This window comes from Macrotis lagotis, chromosome 8 (assembly GCF_037893015.1).
Source record: "Macrotis lagotis isolate mMagLag1 chromosome 8, bilby.v1.9.chrom.fasta, whole genome shotgun sequence".
Classification (NCBI taxonomy): Eukaryota; Metazoa; Chordata; class Mammalia; order Peramelemorphia; family Peramelidae; genus Macrotis; species Macrotis lagotis.
This window is the reverse complement of record NC_133665.1, coordinates 51,186,546-51,211,165: the sequence shown is the minus strand read 5'-3', so window position 1 is coordinate 51,211,165 and position 24,620 is coordinate 51,186,546. Positions and strand designations below refer to the sequence as shown.

At 38.0% G+C, this 24,620-nt stretch overlaps 1 protein-coding gene across 1 annotated transcript; it reads left to right on the top strand.

Moving 5' to 3' along the window:
- Positions 1-9,690: 9,690 nt before the first annotated feature.
- LOC141495532 (serine protease 30-like) lies at positions 9,691-21,191 on the top strand. Its single transcript, XM_074196952.1, has 6 exons — positions 9,691-9,797; positions 10,186-10,212; positions 10,778-10,943; positions 12,583-12,848; positions 17,281-17,441; positions 19,231-21,191. The coding sequence occupies exons 1-6, from the start codon at positions 9,740-9,742 to the stop codon at positions 19,459-19,461; spliced, it is 909 nt and encodes a 302-aa protein (XP_074053053.1). The 5' UTR covers positions 9,691-9,739; the 3' UTR covers positions 19,462-21,191.
- Positions 21,192-24,620: the final 3,429 nt, after the last annotated feature.

Below are 24,620 nucleotides of genomic sequence, written 5' to 3'. Positions count from 1 at the left end.
GAGCATGGTTGACCATCTCACAATGTTGCTGTTAGTGTGCATCATGTTTTCCTGGTTCTGCTCACTTCCCTCAGCATCAGTCCATCCAAATCTTCCTCACACTTTTTCCCCTCATTCTATTTTCCTGGAAATGAATGTACCATTTCCATATCTTAAGAGGTTGTTAATTTTTTTTGCTTACTTTATTTCTTTATGTATAATAAATAATAAATTTGATTAATTACTGCATTATTAGCCTTTTGGTATTAATGAACAAATGAAATAGAATGAGTCAAATGGGAAAGTCCTTGGAGAGGAGAGAATTAAAAACTCTGACAATGACCCAACTGGTACAGGCCTTCATTACTTCATACTTTAATTCAATAGCCTGATGTTGGATCTTCCTGCCTTGAATCTCCTTCTACTCCATCCAACCTAAAGTGATTTCCTAAGTGATCATGTCTATCCCACCCCACCCTAGCACACACTCAATAAACTCCAGTGACTCTAGAACCAAATGCAAAATATTCTGGTATTCAAAGGCCTTCATAACCTATTCCTCTCCTGCATTTCCAGTTATCCAACACCTTGCTCCCCTATGAACACTCTTCAATTCAGTGACACTGGCCTCCTGACTTTTCCACAAACATGATCCTCCATCTCTCAGCTCCAAGCATTTTTCTCTGGCTGACCCCCATATCTGGAATGCTGTCTTTCCTCTACTTTACCTAAATGACCTCTCTGATTTCCTTTATATATCAGCTAAAATCTTCTCCCCTTTAACTGGAAGTCTTCCTCAACCCCTCTTAATTTTAATGCTTTCCCTCTGTTAATTATTTCTTATTTATCATATATATAGTTTTCTTTATATATATTTGCTTGCATGTTGTTTCCTCTATTAAACTATAAAGTTTTTGAGAGCAAAAACTTTCTTTTATCTCATTTAATATCCCTAATAGTTTCAGGCACATAGTAGGGACATGATAAATCTTTGGTGATTGATTGACATTTTGCCATTTTTTTTTGCCTGGAAGCTTGTAGTAAACAAGAGAATTGTTGATTTTTTTTTAAAAAAATGAATTCCCAGAGCACAGAGCAAAAGACATAACTTGTCTCTTTCCAGGAAAAATGAATTATAGGGTTTTTTGGATTGAGGAAAGGTGATGAGCTGGTTGGCATTGAGACATTTCTTCCCTTTCCATTGTTTTCTTCTTGGTGCTTCCAAGAGGAAAACCACTCCTTCAGAAAGGAGGAAGTAGGGGCAGCTAGGTAATGAATGCAGTGGATAGAGCACTACCCCTGAAGTGAGGAAGCCCTGAGTTCAAATCCACCTTCAGGAACTTGATAGTAGCTGTGTGACCTTGGACAAGTCACTTAACCCCACTGTCTTGCAAAAACAGAAAAAAAAAAAAGGCAGAACTAGAGGTAAAATCATGCCCAATGGTAGGATCCCAGGGAGCGGCTGGAAAGGAATTGCCAGACCCAGAGAATCATGGTGCTAAATAAGAGGATGTAATAACTAGCAATCCTGCTCATCAACCAAACCTAGGATCATCCAACTGTTATATATATATATATATATATATATATATATATATATATATATATATATATATATATGTAGAGAGAGAGAGTTATATATATATATATGTATATATATATATATATATATATATATATAGTTTATCAAAAAGTCATTATTTCGCCTATTGAGGGGTCATACTCAAAACATTTTTTCTGGTTGGGATGCACAATAAAACAGTTCAGAAAACAGTGCTCTAGCACATCTAACACTTTTATCATTCTTTTCTCAGCATCTTTTCAATGACAATGAAGTTATCTAAACAACTCTTTTATGTAGTTCAAATGTTCAACTTTGCCATAAACTTTTGTAATATATCTCTGCAATGCTTTAGGTCATAGTCAAACTAGTAAAAATACAGTCAAGCAGATGAAAGCTGTCTTCACTATCTTCCTCTGCCATAGGGATCCATACTGTTAATCTATTAAAATTATGGATTGCTAGGTATGGTGTGTTGTTTCACTTTAATTCTCTTGTTCAAAGTCTAACTTTGTGAATACATTTCTATTTTCTCATTCTTCTATTCCCAACACTATAAGTGATGTGTCTGGCCCACTGAACATTGATTCTTTCAGGTGGTTCCTGAGATCACTTTCCCCTTTTGAGCTTCAATTTTGTCATTTGTACAAATATGGAATGGGATTAAATGATCTCTTACATTCTTTTCCAATTCTAAGTCCTGTGGGTGTTATCCAAAATAATAATTCTAGAAGAGAAATAAGACAAATTAGACTGTGATAAGTGAATATAAGATGAGGAGAAATCACTTCCCACTGGGGATCAGGGAAAGTGTTCATGGAGAAGAAAACATCATGAAAGACAGGAAATTATTACTGCAAGAGAACATAGATAGGATGATTCTCTGGGGGGGGGAGAAGATACAGGAGGAAATTTAGATGGCATAAAAATAAAAGATACTAATAAATTTATTTGAAAACAAATAAGAGAGCATGGCAATAACAAAGAAAATTTTTTTTCTCTTTTGGAAGCAGTGATTAAGTGACTAGCCCAGGGTCACACAGCCAGTAAGTGTCTGAGGCTGAATTTGAACTCAGGTCTTCCTGACTTCAGGGCCAGTGAAAGAACATTCTTAAAGAGACAGAGAATTTAACAGTATGTAAATGCATATTTGTGTGTGTGTGTGTGTGTGTGTGTGTGTGTTCTGATGATAGGTAATAATGCAGAGATTAAGAGAGATTTCCTGTTTGTGAAGTATATTAATTCAGAAATCAGAGAGAGGTAACAGTTTCACATTTCTTGTGGGGGGGGGAGAAGAAATAAGCACTAATGATCTCCATTAATGCCCATAGGCACAATGATTCTGGAAGACTTTAATTCAAGATCTAGGAACATTCTATTTGAAACTAGAAGAATAAGCTGTATAGCTTTAACCTCAATATTTCCATTTCTTAAGATCACTACATTTTAGAAGGAGGAGAGTACTTAGGGAGATCACCTAGTTGAACACAACATTTTATAATGGAAGAGGTTAAGATCATAAGAAAGGAAGTGATTTGTTCAAGATTATATACTTGATTACTGAGTCAGGAAGGACAGAACCCAGATTTACTGATTTGTAATCCACAGCTTGTCTTTGTCCCAGGCTACTATGTCACCAAGCTAGTCTATCTTTAAGCTGTTGTCTATTGAAAGGAAACACCATATAGTTAAAAGTAGGGGTGAATGCAGTAGATTTCAATGGGGTGTGTATATGGATGATTAGTGGGATGTTACAAAGAGTAAAGATGAGGTGAAGAAGAACCTGCAGAATCTGAAAAATCAAAGTGTCAGAATTATTGTTATTTGGCTTTCATTCTTGGAGAAGACCATGACATCAGGGTGGTGATGCCATGACCTGCAAGTGAATTGGACTTAAGTGAAGGGGATGGAGGGAGCCCCACTTTCTTCTCCACTGCCATCTGGGTCCAGTAGCCAGATACGGATCAGGACACTGGAGATGGCCTTGGATACAGTGGGAGACCTTGACTTTTTAATCAAAGGTTTTTTAACAGATCTCAATTTGACTGAGGCAACACCAATTCAGTGATTAATGCTATCTAAGGAAAAAATGAGGCAAAGAATGGTCTCTTTTACTTAGTCCAAAAAAAAGTCAATCTGGGAGGGGAAGACTCTCAGGATTTCTAGCCAAAATAAAAATAATTGCTATTTGCATTTACTCTGAACCAATTAGGACCCAAACAAAGACCAAGCAGGGCTTGGTCCTATTGTTGGGTCTTATCAGAATTACTAGAAATGATCCTCATCTGAATTTTCCTGTAGTTGGTAGTGTCCTAGGGGATTTAAGATCACACCGATTGTCTCCCTCCTCCACACAACAGCCCCTCTCCATCCCCACAACACACACACACACACACACACACACACACACACACACACACACACATCTTGAACGTTCCTTTTCCAGGTTAAGTATGTTTCTAATTGCTTCAACCAATCCTTATATTTCATGTACCAAAGGTCTTTAACCATCCAAGTTTCCCTTCAATTAACATTCCTCAGATGTTGATAATGTCCTTTTTAAACTGCTCTGCCCCCAAAGTGAACTCAAAATTCCAAATGTGGTCTGATTGTGACAGAGAACATTTTATGATATCATCTTCCTGTTCCCAGAAGCTATGAACATTTTACTGAAGCCAAGATTGCATTAGCCTTTATGCCAGATCACATTGCTGAGTCACATAGAGTTTGCAATCCACTAAAATTTCTAGATCATTTTTTCAGAACAACTGCTGTCTAACTGTTCTCTCTCATTTTATGTTCATGAAGTTGAATTTCTGTATCCAAATGTCAGACTTTCCAAGTATCTTCACTCAGTTTCATCTTATTAACTCTATTCCAGTACTTTAGTATATCAAGCTTCTTTTAGAACTTCACTCTATTATATAGTGTATTGGCTAGTCCTCCTAGTTTCATTTTCTCTCTTTTTCAATAGTATTTTATTTTTTCAAATTATTTATAATACAATTTTAATATTCATTTTTTCTATTGTATTTTTCCAATTACAAGTAAAGATAGTTTTCAACATTCACTTTTGTATGATTTTGAATTCCAAATTTTTCTCCCTACTTTCCTTCCCTCTCCTCCCCAAGACAGAAAGCAGTCTGATATGAGTTAATGTACTTTCATGTAAAACATATTTCCACATTAGATATGTTGTAAAAGAAGAATTATAACAAAAGGGAAAAACCACAAGAAAGGAAAAACAAATAAGTGAAAAGAGCATGTAGACTTCATAGTTCGTTGTGTGTGTGTTTTTTAGGTTTTTGCAAGGCAAACGGGATTAAGTGGCTTGTCCAAGGCCACACAGCTAGGTAATTATTAAGTGTCTGAGATCAGTCTTGAACCCAGGTACTCCTGACTCCAGGGCCGGTGCTTTATCCACTGCGCCACCTAGCTGCCCCAGACTTCATAGTTCTTTTTCTGGATTTGCCTAGCATTTTCTATCACGAGTCTTTTGGAACTGTCTTACATCATTGTATTACTGAGACGAGCTAAGTGTGGCATAGTGGATCATCACACAATGTTGTTGTTACTGTGTACATTGTTCTTCTGGTTTTGTTCACTTCAAGCTGTATCAGTTCATCTAAGTCTTTCCAGATTTTTCTAAAATCTTTCTGCTAGTCATTTCTTATAGAACAATAGTATTCCACTACATTCATATACCACAACTCATTCAGCCATTCCTGAATTAATAGGCATACCCTGCATTTCTAGTTCTTTTTAACACAAAAAGAACTACTATAAATATTTTTGTACATGTGGGTCCTTTTTTCCTTTTTATGTTCTCTTTGGGATACAGACCTAGGCTGGATCTAACATTCACTTTTTTAGTTGAGTTCTGAATTTTTTCCCTTTGTCCCCCTCCCCCAAGATATGGGTTTTGCATATATGCAATAAACTTGATTATGAAGGATGAACATCCAATCATCAATCTATTCATCCATTCAGGTAAAATATATTTCCATATTAATCATATTATAAAAGTTAAACCAACAAAAAACCCATGAAAAAATAAAGTGAAAAATAGTATGCTTTGATTTGCATTCAGACTCCATTGGTTCTTTCTCTGGAGGTGGATCACATGGGTCCTTTGAAATTGTCTTGGATCACTGTATTACTGAAAATAACTAAGTCGTTCACAGTTGATTATCATACAATATTACTGTTACTGTGTACACAGTCGTCCTGGTTCTGTTCATTTTACTTTGCATCAGTTCATCTAATATTTTAAAAGACAGGAACATTAATCCTCAATCAAAACCTTAGAGCACCAGGTCCTCTGGTGACTGGCCCAAGGTCTTTTTTTTTTTAATTCCCAGGGCTTTTAACTTTCACCTCCTTCTAAACTTCCCTAACCACTGGAGCTCCACTCAAGGTAAGGGATGTCCTAGGTCTTCCTGAGCTCCTGAACTATCTTGGATCTTTGGATTCAGAGACCAGCAGCAGTCAGTTCTCAATGACTATTCTCATCTAACTAGCTATTGTCACCATATCCAAGAGCCTAGGTCCAGTCTTCCCTTTCCCCCTCCCCATCCAACCCCCCTCTCTCTTTCTGTTCACTCCAGGCCACAAAAGTACATTTTATGTTTCCTGAGATTATTTACAGGAAAGAAGAGAAAAAATACAAATTCAAAAATAACACACCAGGGCAGGGTTCACGTAGAAGAAGTCCAATCAGTCCCAGACTGAATGGCACCTGAACTTCCTAACATAAGCTTTAACTCAGATTCTCCAGGCCTTACTTGACCTGGCCCATTCTGATTTCCTCTAGGCCAAGCTTCTGAACCTTCCTTGGGTCATAAATTCCCTTGCTAGTCTGATGAAATCTATGGACCCCTTCTTAGAATAACATTTATTGCCTATGTTTGAAATTACAGGAAATGTTAGAATTCAATTAGGGGGTAATGAAAATGAAGGTGCAATTTTTTTCTAGCCATATTCAATCTATCCACAGACTAGAATTCAGAAACCCTATATTAAGACCCTCTGCTCTAGGCTGTGGGTACCAGGATAGCACATTGTCTATCCATTACTTCTCCTGCTATATCTCTTCATGACTTTGAGTGTTACTTAGATTTAAGAAGTTGGAAATGGATGATAAGACTCAACAAAAGAGTCTGAGAGCAGTCAGCTCATTTTTCTCTTATACTGTGATCAATGTACCATCTACGCAATTAAAGGAAGTCACTGGAAAAAAAATGTTCAACAACTCAGCACCAAGGGCAAATCCCTGGAATGGCCCACTGAATACCCCCTGTAATACCACTGATGAAATGTCTTACTATCCAAATTGGAATCAATTTAATTAAATTCTCATCTAATACACATCCCTTTGTTTTCTTACAAAAACAGTATGAAATACTATATAAAAACTTTTGATAAATTCTAGGCGAACTATTTTGAAAACTATTATTCTTGACTTATTAGTTTAATAATATTGATAAAAATGGAAAAAAGATAATCTGACATGACCCATTTTTTTTAATTTTTAGATTTTGCAAGACAATGGGGTTAAGTGGCTTGCCTAAAGCCACACGTCTAGGTAATTATTAAGTGTCTGAGGCCAGATTTGAACCCAGGTACTCCTGACTCCAGGGCCGGTGCTCTATCCACTGCAACACCTAGGCGCCCAACATGACCCATTCTTAATGAAACCCCCCTGACACTTTGTAATAGGTGATTTCCTTTCCTTTTATTTCATTTTTTAAATAAACACAATTTAATTTTGTCTCCCTCCATTGTGTGTGTGGGGAACTCTTGCAATAAATACACATGGTCAAGCAAATCAAATTCCTTCATTGGTTATATTCCAAAATAAGTCTTAACCCTATAGAGACAGACAGAGAAACAGAGAGACAGAGAGAAGGAGAAGGAATGGGGGAATAGGAGGAGGCAAAGAAAAAAGAAAGAAGAAGGAAGAGGAAGAGGAGGAGGAGGAGGAGGAAAAAGGAAGGTAAGAAGGAAGAAAAAGAAAATAGGGACAATTGCTGTTTTTGCACTCTTGAGATATCTTTCTGTCTTCCATGATATTTCAAATATCAGCAATCATTGCTACTTATTTTTGGTTTTGGAACTGGATTTAATTCTTCAAGGTCAAGTGAGGTTTTATTGATGAGCTCCTGGCTGGTATCAGCTTTTCATGAAGGGTACCAGTCATGTTCATTTCCTTTCCAGCTCTACTCAACTGTCTCAACTCCAATCCTTTCTTTTATAACATTTTTAGGTTTTGTCTTCCCTATTAGAATGTAATCTCCCTGAGAAAAGGAAAAGTCTTATTTTCATTTATTTGTATTTAACACATAGTACATGTTCAATTAATACTCCATCTGCCTACTTACATTTGTGTCTATCATCTCTACCATTTCTCTCTCTCTCATTGTCATCATCCATTATTCTAGCTATATATCTATCTTTCTGTTTCTGTGTCTCTGTTTCTCTCTACCTCCCTATCTATCCAGCTGGGTGCACTTTACCATTTCCTTATTTATGTTGGGTTTCATCTCCCTATTAATCATTTTTGTTCCATCATCTCTAGTGCAAAGGTCATTCTCCTGATCAGACAAAATGGAAGCAAAGTAAGCAATGATGACTCCACCATTCTCCTCCTCTCCCCAGCAAGGGGAAGGATCTCCTTTCTTTCCTCCTTTTTATCCTCCTAGTTATTTGTTTGATGTTTGTTAAACAAACAATGATCTATAAAACACGTCATTCTCTGGTTCATTTCTTATTAAACCTAAATCACTGAATGGGCATTGTCTCAGTCACACAGAAACCTGTAAAAGACCTTAGCTTAAAAAGATTCCCACCACATCCAGGGCCGTCTCTGGTTGTCCTGATCTATAGCTGGCCACTGGACCTGGATGGCTTTAGAGGAGAAAGGCTGGTGACTTAGTATAGCTTCCTTCACTTAAAGCCAATTCACTTGCAAGTCATAGCATTACTTTCCTGATAGCATGGTCCTCTCAGAGAACAAAAGATCAACAACAATTCTCCCAATACAAATTTTCAAGCCCCAACCCGTTTTGTAGCCTTCGTTTTCTGTGCCAGCCTTGGCTTATTCTCATCTCTAGCAGTCCTGACACAATTGTTATAGGATGCTCTTAGTTAGATCACACTCTTGCATTCATCTCCTTTGTTGCTGTGCCACCTCAAGGACTTTGGGTTAAGCCTTCTGTTTTCCATAAGCACGGTGGGGAGATGGGAAAAGGTCCTTTAAGAGGCAAATCTCCAGGGGAAGGAGAGCTCCCCAAGCTCCAGAGCAGTGGGAAAAATATTTTCATAGAATTTCTTAGACTTGTAAGGCTGGGGAGTAGAAGTTATTAATTCCACTCCCCTCCTTTACACATAATGAAGCTAAGTCCCCAAAAGGCAGATTGATTGGTATTGATAAAACCTGAAATCAGGAATCCCAGTTTCAAATGCTGACACACTCTGACCCTGTGTCACTCAGAGCCTTAGCTTCCTCATCTGTAAAATGTAGATAACCCTACTTGCATTGCCTAGTCACAAGTTGTAGAACTTGTGAGTTGTACAGATGGGATTTTCTATATATCTCCCTCCCCCAATCATGTAGAGTTCAAGAGATTATGGTCGAAGAATATTGTTGGACTTGGTTATGTTGGTTACCTAACTGATTCTCTCTCTTTTTTTTAAATTCATTGTTTCAAGGGCTGGCTTTCTGAGAAGATGAGAGAGAAGTACTGTATTTGGAAATGAAGGTGATGCAAAAACAAAACAGATCAATAAAAATTTTAAAAAAGAAAAATAAATGTGAACTATTTTCAAGTCACTTATCCAAGGCCACATGGGTAGCAAGGTGAGAGTTGAATCCAGATCTCCTGACTCTAAACCTAGTGCTCCTTTTACTTCACAGAAGTGGCTCCTATCAGGCAACTATATTTTAAAATTGACGGGAAATGTTGGTCAAAGGGGAAAGCATCTGAAAAAAAGAGTAACAGCCTTTCTAGTCTTTCTAGTACATTCACTCATACTTTGGCCATGTAGGATTCTGAACAGCCATACTGATTGAACAGGGATTCAGGGCCAAGCTCTATTTGATGTCCTATCCTGCTCCTCCCTGGGGGTGGGAACCACTTCAAGGACTCTGACCTGGGAGGGTAAGCTGTTTCTGCTACCTGCTTTTGTTTTCCAGGGCTCATGGGACCATCTGTCTGCTCTCTCCTGCTCCCCACCCTGCTGTTGCTATTGTTCCATGGTGAGTGTCTTCTGGGTTTCAGTTATCCATTGGAAATTGCTCAGACTTAGGGTCTCCTCCAATCTTCATCTCTTTCTTTTATGTGTGCGTTGACCCCCCTGTGGTCTCTTATCCCTTCCTTGGAAAGGTTTCCTGGGAAACTAGGTTGTCACACAGCCTGATGGCTACCAGAGTAGCTGAAGAGGGGGATGGAATTGGATGGTCCAACCAGGGGAACAATGAAAACTATCTAGGGTGAAAAGAAAACCCTTTTGCCTTGTTTTGGTTTCTTTCCCCTGGCAGCTGGAATGAATCTGCTCTCTTACCCCTGCCTCAACACCTTTCAAATCTGGGGGTTAGAATGATAATTTAGACCCTAATCTCTTTCCTTCTTTTTTATCTCCTTCAGGTGTCCATGGGAATAGTCTGCCAACAGGTAAATAGCTGATCCTGGAAACGATAAGGAAAGCAGTCAATCTATTGGTCTAGCTTCTGGGACAGCAATATGGAGAACCCAATAGTGGAATTAACTCATTGAATCTGAGACTCTGTGTTGTCTTAGATGGTAGATAATTCTCAGATAATTGTATTCTCTTAGATAAACCTTAACACCTTTCGGTGCTTCCTTTTTCCTTGTTCATAAAATGTAGTTAATGCTTTTCTTCTCTCCCAGGGTTATCTATGAGGAAGTCACTTTGTAAATTGTGATGCACTGTGTGACCTGAGTCCTAGGAGTTTAAGAATCCTTGGTTCTTGGGAGGGGATGGTGGTTTCAAAGGAAAGAGTGAGGAACAGAAATAGGTTAGAATGATAAGGAGGCCCCTGGGATGTCAAAGGGTGGTATATGGGTAAGAATAACCAAGATGTACAATATCAGAGAGGATGGTGAAGACTGGAAAGAGCCTGATGTTTTGAGTGGAAAGTGGGATTTAAGGGGACATCCCAGAGTTTCATGTTGCATGCTACTTAGGTGTCCTTATAAGTTTTCTCTCTTTCAACAGTGTGTGGCTACTCTAAAGTAGATGGGAGAATTGTGGGAGGACAGAATGCCCAGAAAGGACAGTGGCCATGGCAAGTCAGCCTAAGGATCTCAACAGGGCTACATATCTGTGGAGGCTCTCTCATCCATCCGAGCTGGGTGCTGACTGCAGCTCATTGCTTTACAAAGTGAGTAAGACTCCAGGTTAATTGAACTGGATGTATTTAATCCGAACAGTGGGATGTGTATCTTAAACTTCTACCCCAAACCTCTATTTAATTTCCCACCCTAATTCACATTCCCTGAGGAACAGGGGTAAAAGGAGGAGGAGGAGGAAAAGGAGGAAGGAACAATCTCTTCAATAATTTTCTTGTACTCCCTAAAATCAAACAAACTCCATTTCTCCCAGGGTCTTTCTAGGCACAAATGCTCTTACTTGGGTCTCAATCTTCTCATTTGTAAACTATGGGATTTTAGTTTAGATGACCTCTAAACTCCCATCAGATCTAAATCTGGGAATCCTGTGAACCCCAAAACAGAAAGGGGGAGCTTTCAAAGTAACAAATTTTGAAAGATGGAGAAGTAGTGTTATATAGTAGAAGGCTCTTTTTTCTAGGAGATAAGTGACTGATTGCTGTACCTATTCAATCACCCCTTGGATCCAAAACTTCAATTCTCTTTCCTTCACTGGGTCTTAGCATTTGACAGAGTTTCTTACATGAGATAGACACTTGATATTAATAAATGTTTCTTCGATAAATGAATGACCCCCAATTCAGATTTTATAGATGAAGAAATGGAAACAGAGAAGGGAAGTAATTTGTGTGAGGTCACATAGCCATTTAGAGGAGAACCAGGATATGCATGGGCAGGAAACCTTTTTTATATATACAATAAAACCACCCTTGATAACTCCTCCCTATCAAAAAAAACAGCTCTGGGAGAGATAGGAGAGGGAAGAAGTTATCACAGTGTCTGAAGGCAGCTAGGTGGTGCAGTGGATAAAGCACTGGTCTTAGATTCAGGAGGGCAGAAGTTCGAATCCAACCTCAGACCTACTAGCTGTGTATCCTTGGATAAGTCACTAAACTCTGGTTGTCTCACATCCAGGGTCATCTCCAGTTGTCCTGATTCATATCTGGCCACTGGACCCAGATGACTCTGGAGGAGAAAGTGAGGGCTGGTGACTAAGCACAGCATCTCCCTCACTCAAATTCAGTTCATGTGCTTGTCATGGCATCACCTCCCTGATGCCATGGCCTTCTTCAAAAATGAAGGACAAACTTTATTATTATTATTATGTTCAGTTGAAATTTGTTTACTCTGTTGAACTAATCAACCAACAAACATTTATCGATAATAACATTTATATGACAATGCACTTGCTGTATACATTATCTCAATTGATTCTCTAAAGAATGCTGTGAGACAGGTAATATTCTGAACCTCGTTTTGTTGATGAAGAAATGGAGGTTGAAAAAGGTTAAATGATTTGGTCCAAAGTGTCTGAGGTGGGATTTGAGCCCTGGTCTTCCTGATCCCAAGTCTGGCACTTACCCACTAACTATATCACCAGTATGTCATCTGCTATATGAAAGTCACTGTCCAGGGTGCTGGGAATACACACACAAAATAGAATGATCTCAATTCTTGAGGAGCCTACAGTCCAATAGAGTAGAGAATAAATAAGTATATAAAGAGAATAAATACAAATTTTATTCCAAATAGTTCGATCCTAGGTAGTTTGAGAGCAAGAACACTGATTTTTTTTTTTTTAGATCAAACTCATCAGCTCCTCAGCTGGTCTGGTCTTTACTTCTCTTTTAGTTCCCAGCGGCTCTCATATTATCGAGTGATGCTGGGAGAGCTGAAGTTGTATACACTCCCAACCTATTTCTCTTCTACATCTATAAGAAGAATCATCATTCACCCTTCCTACCAATGGGGAAAATATAACTCCAAAGGAGACATTGCACTGGTACAACTGAGCTCCCCCTCTCAGATCATGCCTGTCTGCCTCCCAGCACCCCAGATCCACTTCATTAATGGTACTTTGTGCTGGGTGACTGGGTGGGGACAAACCAAGCAAAGAGGTAAGATGAAGCTTAGGGTATGAATGCTTACCCTATGCTATCCCCAGACCTGAGTATTTAGATCTCTGAGTCTTACCTAAATACTACCTTCTCCTTTGAGTATTTCCTGATTACCCCAATACATAGGAATCTCTCCTTCCTTTGAATAATGTTCCATGAATGCAAACCTGAATGAACACTGACTATTACCTAAAGACATAATGTGGTCTTTCCAAATACTATATTCCTTTCCAAATACTATACTGTTTCTGACTTTTTGAGATCCCTTTAGGGTTTTCTTGGCAAAGACACTGCAGTACTTTGCCATTTCCTTCTCCAGATCATTTTATAGATGAGGAAACTGAGGCAAACAGAGTGAACTGACTTGCCCAGGATCATATAGCTAGTAAGTATCTGAGATTGAATTTGAACTCAGTAAGACAAGTCTTCTTGACTTGAATCCCAGTCCTCTGTACACAAGGAGTCACCTTGCTGCTTCATCCAACCATTTAATCTTCACAGAACTCAAATTCCTCCAGATCTCTCAGTCATAAGACTAGAGTTGGGAAGAAGCCTAGAGATTACCTAATCCAACCCCTTCATTTTATAAATAAAAGAACTGTAGGCAGGAGAAGGAAAGGATTTATTCAAAATCACACAGTGAACTAGTGACACAACCCAATATAGATTTTTATCATATTGATGTTATAGCCTAGGACAGTCAGTGACTTAAGTTAACAAGAATTTGGTAAGCACTTGTTTTTTTTCTAAGCACTGTGTTAAGTATTTGGGATCTAAAGAAAGGCAAAAAGCTGTCTCTGCCCTCAAAGAGCTTGTAATCTAATGATGAGACAAATTGGAAATAACTAGATACAGCCTAGGTACATCCTAGATCCATACAGAGTAGATTAAAGGTAATTAAAGGGGGAAGCTATGAAACATCTCCTCCAGAAGATGGAATTTGAGTTGAATATTGACAGAAGTCAAAGGCAGAGGTGAGGAGGGAGAATAGGCACAGATGGGAGATGGAGTGTGTGAGGAATAGCAAGTAAAATAGAATAACTGGGTTATAAATCATTTGGAGGGAAGTAAAGCATAAGAGGACTCAAACAATTAACTGATTTATTAACTATGATTCCTTCTCATCTTTCTGCTCTGAAGGCTAATCATTTGGTAATTTAAAAACCCCACAAATATGTTAGAGGTGTCACTACAGTCAAGTCTTAATTGAGCCTGTATCCTCATTGTGGGGGACCATAAGCCACAGCTAAGAACCCAGCTTCTGGGTCAAGTCCAGGTGGACAGTTTCCTGGGACTGCCTTTCCTACCTTCTTTGGAGGCTAGGAAAAATAGAATTATACACCTATTATTTACCTAATTAGGTTGTTGTGAGGAAGATGTCTTCTACATCTTCAGGCTTTATGTAAAATTGTTTCTTTTAAAGTATTATAGAAGTGAGAATATAATTATTCAGTGAAGAATCTCCCACTTAAAACAAAGACAATCCTAAGAATTAGAATTGTAGATATGTAAGTTAAGAACTAGCTAATGGTTTCTTCTTGCTGCCAGATATTAGAAACACAGAAACATTTGTTTCTGTTATTATAGGAGTGTTGTGAGAAGCAAATGGAATAATATAAAAGACATGTCCCAAAAGTCTTAGTGCAGTTTTAAACTTTGATGATTTCTGAAGTATGTGTGACAAACAAAAAAAAGTTGAAGAGATTTTGAATATTTTAAATTTTAAGAGAGTGAATGTTTCTTATGAAAATTCAACATAGCTACCATCATATGTTCTATGTATCACTCTACTTAATTCTGAAATTTGTAAAAATTTTCATCAGCTGCTATTCCATTTCTAAAAAGGATCATATTTTTAATCTTAGCCTTAGGCCATTCAAATAATGAAGTTTTGAAGCATACATGACAGATTTGATATAATCACACACACACAAAAAAAAAGCCTAATGGGAATATATTAGAGGCTGAAATGACTTTCTCTACTGATTCACCAGACTGAGAAACTATCATCCAGAAACTTTAATATATAATGCAGAAGAGTTCTCGATTTTGTTAAAACTAAAATAAAAAATGTGTCACTTAGTTTACAAAAATAACTGCATTTAAGTAGAGTTGCAAATGATTTTTTTTTAAGTAGCATTTATACTTATGAAGTCATTAAAGGAAGGTTAAACTTGAATTAAGACTTTTAGGATAGCCTGTCTGGAAAGTGCTTTGGAAATTTTAAAACTCTTTATACATTTTGGCTATTATTGCCACCACTTCTAATTATTTAAAGGCAATCCTACACAAGACTATTGTGAAGTAATGGATGTAGAAATACTTTGAAAAAATGCTAGCTATTCTTTTTAGTATTATATTCTTTTGTTTTTCTTTCCCTTCTCATGTACAGTAAGTCCATGATATGTGATAATTGCCTTGACTTTCTCTACAAATCTCAGCAGCTGAAGTTTCCCTTCCTACTAGAGGTTCAGGAGGTACCCTGAGTGAAATTCCAGACATATATCTCCATCTGCCTTCAGGGTATCTTTACCTGGATGTTGGGCTAGCACTACAAGTGGTATCCCACCAATTTAGTAATCTTTCCCTTGGGGGGGCGGGAATGCTGTTCCTCCTTTTGTCTTATTTCTTTCCACGATACCATCCATCATCTAATCTCTCCTGTTCAGAAATTTTGTATTATCATCCCCCTTTCCTCTTCCATTTAATCCACTTGAATCTGGTAAATTTATATTTACAGATTACTTCTTACATTTTCCCATTCTCTGAATTCTCTCTGATACTATATTGGCCTGGTCCATCATTATGTCTTCCCACACTATTGTAATCACCTTCTAATAGGTCACATACACTCCTTTTTCCTTCTTACAATCTATCCTTTACACCCAAGGGCAGACTTTGCTCCTTATCCTTGGATCTGGTTATGATACTTAATTGCACCAAACCCTTCTACAAGTCATTAACACTTTATCTTTAATACAACAACCTTCACACATTAGGCTTACAACTTACTGTATTTGGTGGAAATCTCTGTTCAAACCAGATTAGACTACCTGCCATTTCCCAAATATACTCAATGCTTTCCTATCTCCTTTTCCTCAGTTTCCCCAAATCCTGTAATGGTTTTTTCCCCCATCACCACCTGTTGAATTTTCACTCATCCTCAAACTGCTGACTCAAGTGCCACCTTCTCCAGGAACTTCCCCTGATCCTTTGGAGATATTAATAACTATCCTGGCTTATACAAAGAACTTTGCATGGAAGTTAATCATGTATTTAAAAAATTTGTGTATATGACATCTGGGGCAGCTAGGTGGTACAGTAGATGGAGTTCTGATTCTAGTGTCAGGAAGACTCATCTTTCTAAGTTCAAATCCAACCTCCAATACTTACTGGCTTGTGATCCTAGGCAAGTCATTTGATACTGTTTGCCTCAGTTTCTTCATCTGTAAAATGAGTTAGAGAAGTAATGGCTAAGAACTCTAGTATCTTTGCCAAGACCCCCCCCCCCCCAACTCAAAGAATCAGTCATGACTGAACAACAATGACAACAACAAAGATTGACCTGAGGAATTGGAGAAGGTATTGTGGAGGAGGTGACATCGGAGTTAAGACTTGAAGGATGGGGAGGATTAGGATAAGTAGGGGAAAAGGTAGGGAGGGCATTCTAAAAGGCCAGAGGGCTAGAGGTGAGAATGAGTAGAAAGACCACTGAACCTGGAGGCAGAAGTCTTCAGTTTGAATCTCAGTTCTTCTCGTTACTACCTCTGACTCTGAGAAAGTATTTTCCCATCTTTGGGCCTTACTTCCTTATTTCAAAAATGAAGGCAGTTGAATTACACGGTCCCTTTCAGCTCTAAGATTCCATGTGATTCTGTAGCAGGTGTAAGGTAGAATGGGGTAAAGATGCAGGAAGACTGGCCAGTGAGGAAACCTATTAGAAGGAAGACTGGGTAATAAATGAATAAATAAAAAATGTAAAGTGCTTTCTAAGAGCCACACTGTGCTGGGGATAGAAATATATTTAAGCAACACATTTCCTGCCCTCCAGAAGCTTACATTCAAACAGGGAAAGACAACATCCCAAGGAGGTGAAGGTGAGAGTGGTGAGATTTGGAAATGACTAGGAATGGGTATGGGGACCTGGTTTCAGAAAGGATGGATTCATCTCTATTAGTTAAGTCTTTCAGATGTCTCTGGAAGCAGTTATAATTCATGATTTCCTTCAGCTTAGAGACAGTTCATAGGATTATAGATTTGGATGGGAAGGACCTTTAAAGATAATCAGGTTCAACTCCTTCATTTTTCAGATAAGGAAACTGAGGCTGGGAGAGGTTAAGTGACTCAGGTAGAAACTGAGATTCCAAGTCAGGACTCCAGACTCCAAGCCTGATTCTTTCTGCCTCTTGGGCAAAAACCTTCTCTTCCACAGCAGTTCCTTTGCACTTACAAGAAGTCCAGGTCCCTCTGATTGATGCCAAGACTTGTGATGCTCAATACCACCTCAATAACCCCACAGCCTCAGGAAAACCCATGGTTTTGGATGAAATGATCTGTGCTGGATATGTCCAGGGTCAAAAAGATGCCTGCCAGGTGAGAGCAGCTTTCTTTCCTTCCTCCCCCTTAAGTCATCCAGGTTCAACATCTAATAGCAGTTTCTCACTTAATGAAAGAATATGTGCATCATGCATATATGGGAAAATTATTTATTAATTCCCTATTTTATGCAAGATATGGTTTTGAGTGTTAGGGATGGGAAAGCAAAAGTGTGATGGTTCCTATCCCCAAAGAACTTACATTGAAAAAAGTTGAAGACAAGTACGAATGGGAGTGGGAGCCAGGGAAGCAAGTTTTCTTTTGTCAGTCAATTAACATTTATTAAACATCTATTATGTCTAAGCACTGAAGATACAAAGAAAGGTAAAGGACAGTCACTGTCAAAGAAATCATAGTTTAATGGAAAAACTATGTAAAACTATGTACAAGCTATAAACAGAACAAATCAGAAAAAAATCCATTGAGGGAAGGAACTTAAATTAAGACGGCTTGGGAAAGTCTTTCTGGAGAAGATTTTTAGCTTGGATGTGAAGGTAGAGTCTGCAGAGTCACAAGAGTGGTAAACAGAGCCACAGGTCCCTTTTTGATAGTAATTTTTGTTTGATTATTATTCTAGACTAAGAGGTAGAATAAGGAATAGGGTATCGGAGTGGTAGTATACACACTCTGAAAGTCTAGGTGGCAAGATGTCCTAGGTTGCTTGAGTTGAGTTGACATGAGCTAGAAGGGACAACTAGAAGTAGTCCTTGGGACATGTTTGCATAAATTTACTGGCCAAGCCAGCTTAGATTCAGAGCTGAATTCCAAAATGAGTAGGATGACTCACTTTTTGAGGAGACAGGCCTATCTCTGGATTGCCCAAAGTCTTTCTGAATCCATCTGTTTGTTTTTCAAATTGGTGCCAGGTACTTCTTGCCATGCCTATGGATCCGAGCCTGGAAAATTCCAATCTTAAGTCTTAGAGTTAGAGGGTGAGGTTCTCTGAAAAATCATGAAAAGCAAGGAGATCCCATGAGGCTCTGGGAAAAAAATGAATCTAACTCAGATCCTGCCTTCCCCTGAGATCTTACCATGACTGATGGCTGAAGCCCTGCCCTATCCCCATTCCTTTCTTCCCTTTCCTCCAGAAACGTCAGAGTAGGAGCCTGGATTTGAGGTCTAGTTCTCCTGCTATCTTACTGAATGACCATGAGTAAAGTAGTTTCTCAGTTTTCTCTTCTCTAAAATTAGTGGGTGATTAGATGGTGTTGAGAAGAGACGTTCCTCCTTTGGAGACTCAGTAGAGGTATCTTTAGGACAACTCTAACTGGACCACAACTCTGGGCCACCACTTACTAGCTGAATGACTTTAGATAAGTCATTTCACTGATTCTATATCTATGATCCTATGATAGAGGTCTTATTCAATAAGTGGTGACAGAACTTCTCTCTAACTCCAAATCCAATTCTGATTGCACCATTGCCTTATGAGTCTCATCCCTTCCTAGAAGTTATAGTAGGCAGTCACTCTCTAGAGATGCCTCATTCTTTTTAGAATGCTTTCAGAAGTGCCCCAGCATCCCTAATGTGTGCCCTTCCAGAAAGAAGTCTCCCACCAAATAAGGGAAGAACTTTATGACATTTACAATTCAATAATTCCCCCAAAATACAACAGAAAGATATAGTTTCACAGGGTCCATGTTATCCATCTGCTCCAGGACTATATTAGATCCTGGAGCCATTCTCTCTCCAATCCCACTCCTCTACAGTTACCCAGGATCTAGATGACCTAAAGTCTAAATATACCTCTATTAAATATGACTAAGCCTGTCTCTATCTCTCTTAGGGTGATTCTGGAGGCCCCCTTGTTTGCCAGGACAATAATGCCTGGTTCCAGGTTGGAGTGGTGAGCTGGGGAGACGGTTGTGCCCAACCCAACAAACCAGGAGTTTATACCCGGGTCCAGGCTTACACGGACTGGATTCAAACCACTATCGCCAACTTTGCTCCAGCTGCTCTTTCAAGGCTCACCTACCCTATTCTGCTGTTGACACTGGTTCTTCTCATTGTTCAATGAGATTCTTCCCACCATGCCTCAACTCTGTAACTGCTAGGCATCTTTTCTCCCCTTCATTTGTAACCCTTCTTAACTTCTGTCACCTGGATGCTCTTCTTTGCTCTCTGACTGATGGCAGCACCTCCTGTCTGGGGGATGGGAGGAGAGAATCACAAGTTGACACGTCCCAATCGAACTCTGGGTCTGGTGCCAGTGCAACACAAGAGTGAAAGGAGGCATGGTCCCTACCCAAAGGGAGAGAGGTTACAGGGGAAATAACATTTAAAGCTCCACAATAATAGAAACCTTCATGGAGTAATATGTCAGCTGTACATGTGGTCCTATCTCTGTATGCTGGGGAAAAAAAACCTCAAGGGAGGGCAGGAGTCACCTAGAGGAAGAGATGAGCATAGAATTGGACTGAAATTTGTACCTGACTATGTGTTCTGAGGCAAGTCATTTCCCCATCTCAGCTCCAGTTTCCTCTTCTGTAAAATGGTTGGTTGTTGTATCTCATACTGTATACTAAAATAAGATTAAAATGATACATGATTTAGACATAAAGGGTGATACTATAAGTAAATTAGGAGAGTATGGAATTTTTTACCTGTCAGATTTATGGAGAAGAGAAGAATTTAGGACCAAATAAGCTATGGAGAGCATTACAAAATATAAAGTGGGTATTTTGATTATATGATATTTTAAAAGGTTTTGGGCAAACAAGACTACTGCAAACAGAATTAGAAGGAAAGCAAAAGAAATTTTACAGCAAGTATCTCTGATAAAGGCCTCATTTCTCAAATATAGAGGACTGAGTCACATTTATAAGAATACCAGCCATTCTCCAATTGATAGATGGTCAAAGGATATGAATGGGTAGTATTCAGAGGAAGAAATCAAAGCTATCTATAGTCATATAAAAAATTCTCTAGATCACTGTTGATTAGAGAAATGCAAAAAAACAATCTGAGGTGCCCCTCACACTCATCAAATTGACTAATATGACAAAAAAAGGAAAATGATAAATGTTGGAGAGGATATAGGAAAACTGGAACATTAAGACACTAGATTTTTTTTCCCCAAATTTATTTATTGTATTTTTATTTTACAGATTAAAAGAAACATTTCTTTTACTGTATAATAAAAAAGATGATTGTATATGAAACTACAAATCTATTATATATGACTCTAATCCTATTAAGCATATGATCAATTATTAAGTCAATATTTTTCCTTTTTTTCCCTTCTGACATCTTCCTGGCATAGAGATGGCTACAAATACATACATACATACATATAATTGTTTTTTAGATGCTTCTATTTATCAGTTCTTTCTCGAGATACAGATGGTGTCTTCATATGTCCATTATAGTTAATTTGGTTATTTATAATAGTCAAAATGACTTATTTGCTCAAAATCATTTTTAAAAGAATAATGCTGTTACTCTATACAAGTTCTCTAGGCTGTGCTCATTTCACTCTTCATTATTTTATGCCTGTCTTTCCACATTTTTTCTAAGATCATCGAGTTCATCATTTTTTTATAGCATAATAGCATTCTATCACAATCATATACCACAACTTATTCAGCCATTCTCCAATTGATGGGTACCCTTGTAATTTCCAGGTCTTTGCCACCACAAAAAGAACTGCTATAAACCTTTTAGAACAGATAGGTTCTTTTTCTTTTTCCTTAATCATCTCTGGAAATAGTAACCCAGTAGTGCTAGTTCATATCTCATATCTCATATCTCAAATATATAAAAAACTAATGAACGGTTGATGGAGTTGTTAACTCTCCACATTGGAGAACAATTTGGAACTATACCTAAAGGGCTATAAAACTGTGAATGCCCTTTGATCCAGCTTTACCACTACTAGGATGGTATCCCAGTGATTTTTTTTAAAAAGGGGGAAAAGAATTAATTGTATTAAAAATATTTAAGGCAGTTCTTTTTGTTGGCAAAAAAGTTAGAAATTGAGGGGTTGTACATCAACCCCTGAATGCTGAACAAGTGGTATATAATTATAATTGAAGATAATTATACTATTAGAAATGACATGGAGGATAAATTAAGAACAACTTAGAAAGACTTACATGAAAATGATACATAATAAAGTGAGCAGAACTAGGAGCATATAGTATTATATATAGTAACAGAAATATTGTACAATGTATGGTATTGTACAATTGTACAAATATATAGATCAGAAATGTTGTACAATGAACAAATTGTGAATGACTTGGTTTTTCTCAGCAATGTAATGATCCAAGAAAATTCCAAAGGCCTCATAATGAAGAATACTATCTATCTCCAGAGAAAGAACTGATGTCGTCTGAATACAGAATGAAACATACTGTTTTTTACTTTTTTTTTGAGTTTTTTTGAGTTTTCTTGTACAAAATGACTACTATGGAAATGTTTTACATGATTGCACACATATAATCTATATCAGATTGCCTGCCATCTCAGGGAGTGAGGAGGGAATGGGCAGAGGAATTGAATTTCAAACTCAAAACTTAAGAAACATCAACATATGTTAAAATTGTTTTTATTGCATTGGGAGGAAAATAAAATATTGTTTGACATGTATATATATATATGTATATATATATATATGTGGGATAAGAAAAAAGAAATAAAGTGGTTGGTCTAGAGAGATATTCTTAACCTTTTTTTTTTTGTGAAAATGATCTCCTTGAAAGTTTGGTGAAGTCTTTGATTCTCCAGAATGCTTTTAAATGTATAAGATAAAACAAGAAACTAAAGGTTAATGAAAATAAATATGTAACATTTCCTCCTAGCCCAAGTTCATAAACTCCTTAAGGTCCTGTGAAGTATAGATTAGAAATTCCTTACCTAGATTATCTCTATGACTTCTTCTGACTGATACTCTAAAAAAAAAAAAACAAGGAAAAATTAAAACCATCTGGGAATGGAATAAAGTAAATATCCTCATCATCTTCTTTGCTACTAGAGTTATCCCAGAGATGATGCTAGTCAACCTGCAAAGGAGGAGTTTGCATCCCAACACATATAATCAATTCATTTCATTCACCTGGGCAGTGGTGGATAAAATGAAAAATGGCAGAATCATGACCTGACTCAGATTTTTATCTAAATTTATCAATTAAAATGAGAAAAACAAGATAACCCTATTAATAAGGATGGTACCAAAGAAATGGTTAAAAAAAAGAGCCCACATTCTATTTAGTGAATTAAAGCTTTTATAAAACACTTTCTTTACATTGACCCAATAAAAAAGAGAATGCTGCTATCATCATCTCTGCTTTATGGATGATGATAATGATGATAATGATGACAATATTGATGACAACAATGATAATGATGATTATAACAATGAAATGGAGGCAAGAGATTAAAGGATTGTACCCAAAGTCACATGACTAGTAAATACTATAAACTTCAAAGCAAAACCCTTGACTTCAACTTGAGCTCTCCAGCTCTCCAGATATCATCCTTTCTAAGGGCCTGGCCTTCTTTGTCATTTTATGTTTGATTACTCTAGAAGTCACTTAAGCTGTGCCTTGTTGAACAGAATAGATTGCAGAGGCTGAGGGGAGGAGGGAGGCAAATAGGGGAACTGGTGTAGAGATGGGGAAAAGACTGGCCTATGAAGGAGATGTTAAGACCAACAGGTTTGGGTCTAGAGTTATGGTATTCAGGGAGGTGACTTCTTGCCCACTGGTCTAGCATCATCAAGGGTAGAATGAAACCTGGCTCTCATTTAACTTTATTTTTTATCTATCCTTTGAGTCTTTCTCAGAACAGACATAATGCCAACTCATGCTCTTTACCATTGCTGGGGGCAGACTCCAAACTACAGAGAGATGGGTTAGGGGAGGGCAGTAGAAAACTTAGGTCACAGTCTCAGGCTCAAAGACATGCCTAGCACAAAATGACTGGAATTTTGCCAGAGAACTAGAAATTTAGAGAGCACTGATAGCATTTGTATAAATTCAGCAGAGAGCAACAACTGAGTTTCGCATTTAACTAGTGAGATTAATTAATTAAAACATAAAATTTAAGTTAAAAAAGCATAATTAGTTAAAATTGAAAACCATCAAATGGTTTACTTCATTCTCATCATAAGCATCTATGCCCTTGATAAACTCTTTTTCAGTCCAGCCCCACTTTACTCTCTCAGAAACTTCAGTAAGATCCTGAGGTCTTTGTTTATGGAAATTAGTTTTCTGGGTGTTTTTTTTTCTTTTCTCACAATGGCATCCTAAGATCTCTCCCAAGTAGAGGACTTCTTATGTCTCAAAGCCTGAGGTCTCTGGGGGTTTTTTGTTTTTGTTTTTGTTTTTGTTTTGTTTGCACTCCAAATGAATTTGTCTTAAAGTTGATTCAAAAGTGTTAAATGCTGCTTGTCCTGGGAGCTAAGATTGTTTGCTATGTCTCTACCTAAAATCCCTTTTTAAAAAAAATTTTTTTTTGCAAGACAACAGGTTTAAGTGACTTGCTCAAGGCCACACAACTAGATAATTATTAAGATCAGATTTGAACTCCGGTTCTCTAGACTCCAAGACTGGTGCTCTATCCACTGCACCACCTAGCCATCCCCTAAACTGTTGTTTTGGGGAAGAGTTCTATACCCAGGGGATCGATGGTTCTGTACTTCTTAGTAGATAACCAGTGGAATGGAAGATGCTACAGTTGGGAGGTTGCAAGTTGGACCTCAGGAAATACTTCCTGACTATTCACATGCATGAGAAGTAGCAGAGGCAACTCCCACCACACCTGAAGCTACTGCCCAGGGGACTCAGTCATAACTAAAGCCGATTGTTTTTGCTGATAAGGTCCTGGGCACAGTGGGTGGAAAGAAGAGATAAGAGAAGGCTCAGCTCGGGAAGATCTATTTCTGAGGAAGACAAAGAGAGAACAACAAGGTCCCTGCCCTCCAGGAATTCCTGATCTGGGGTGAGGATCCTGACTCAGTCATCAAATGTGTTAGGTATTTTTCTTAGCTTTGTGACATAGTACCAGCCCTCAGAAAACCCTCATGATAAGGGAAGGACTTGGTCTCCATTTTGAGGAAGTTCTCACTCTGAAGGGGAGATGGCCCCTGATCTTTGGGAGTTTTTGCTCTAAAGGAGTTAGAAAGTGGTCCTTGGGGCAGCTAGGTGGTGCAGTGGATAGAGCACCGGCCCTGGA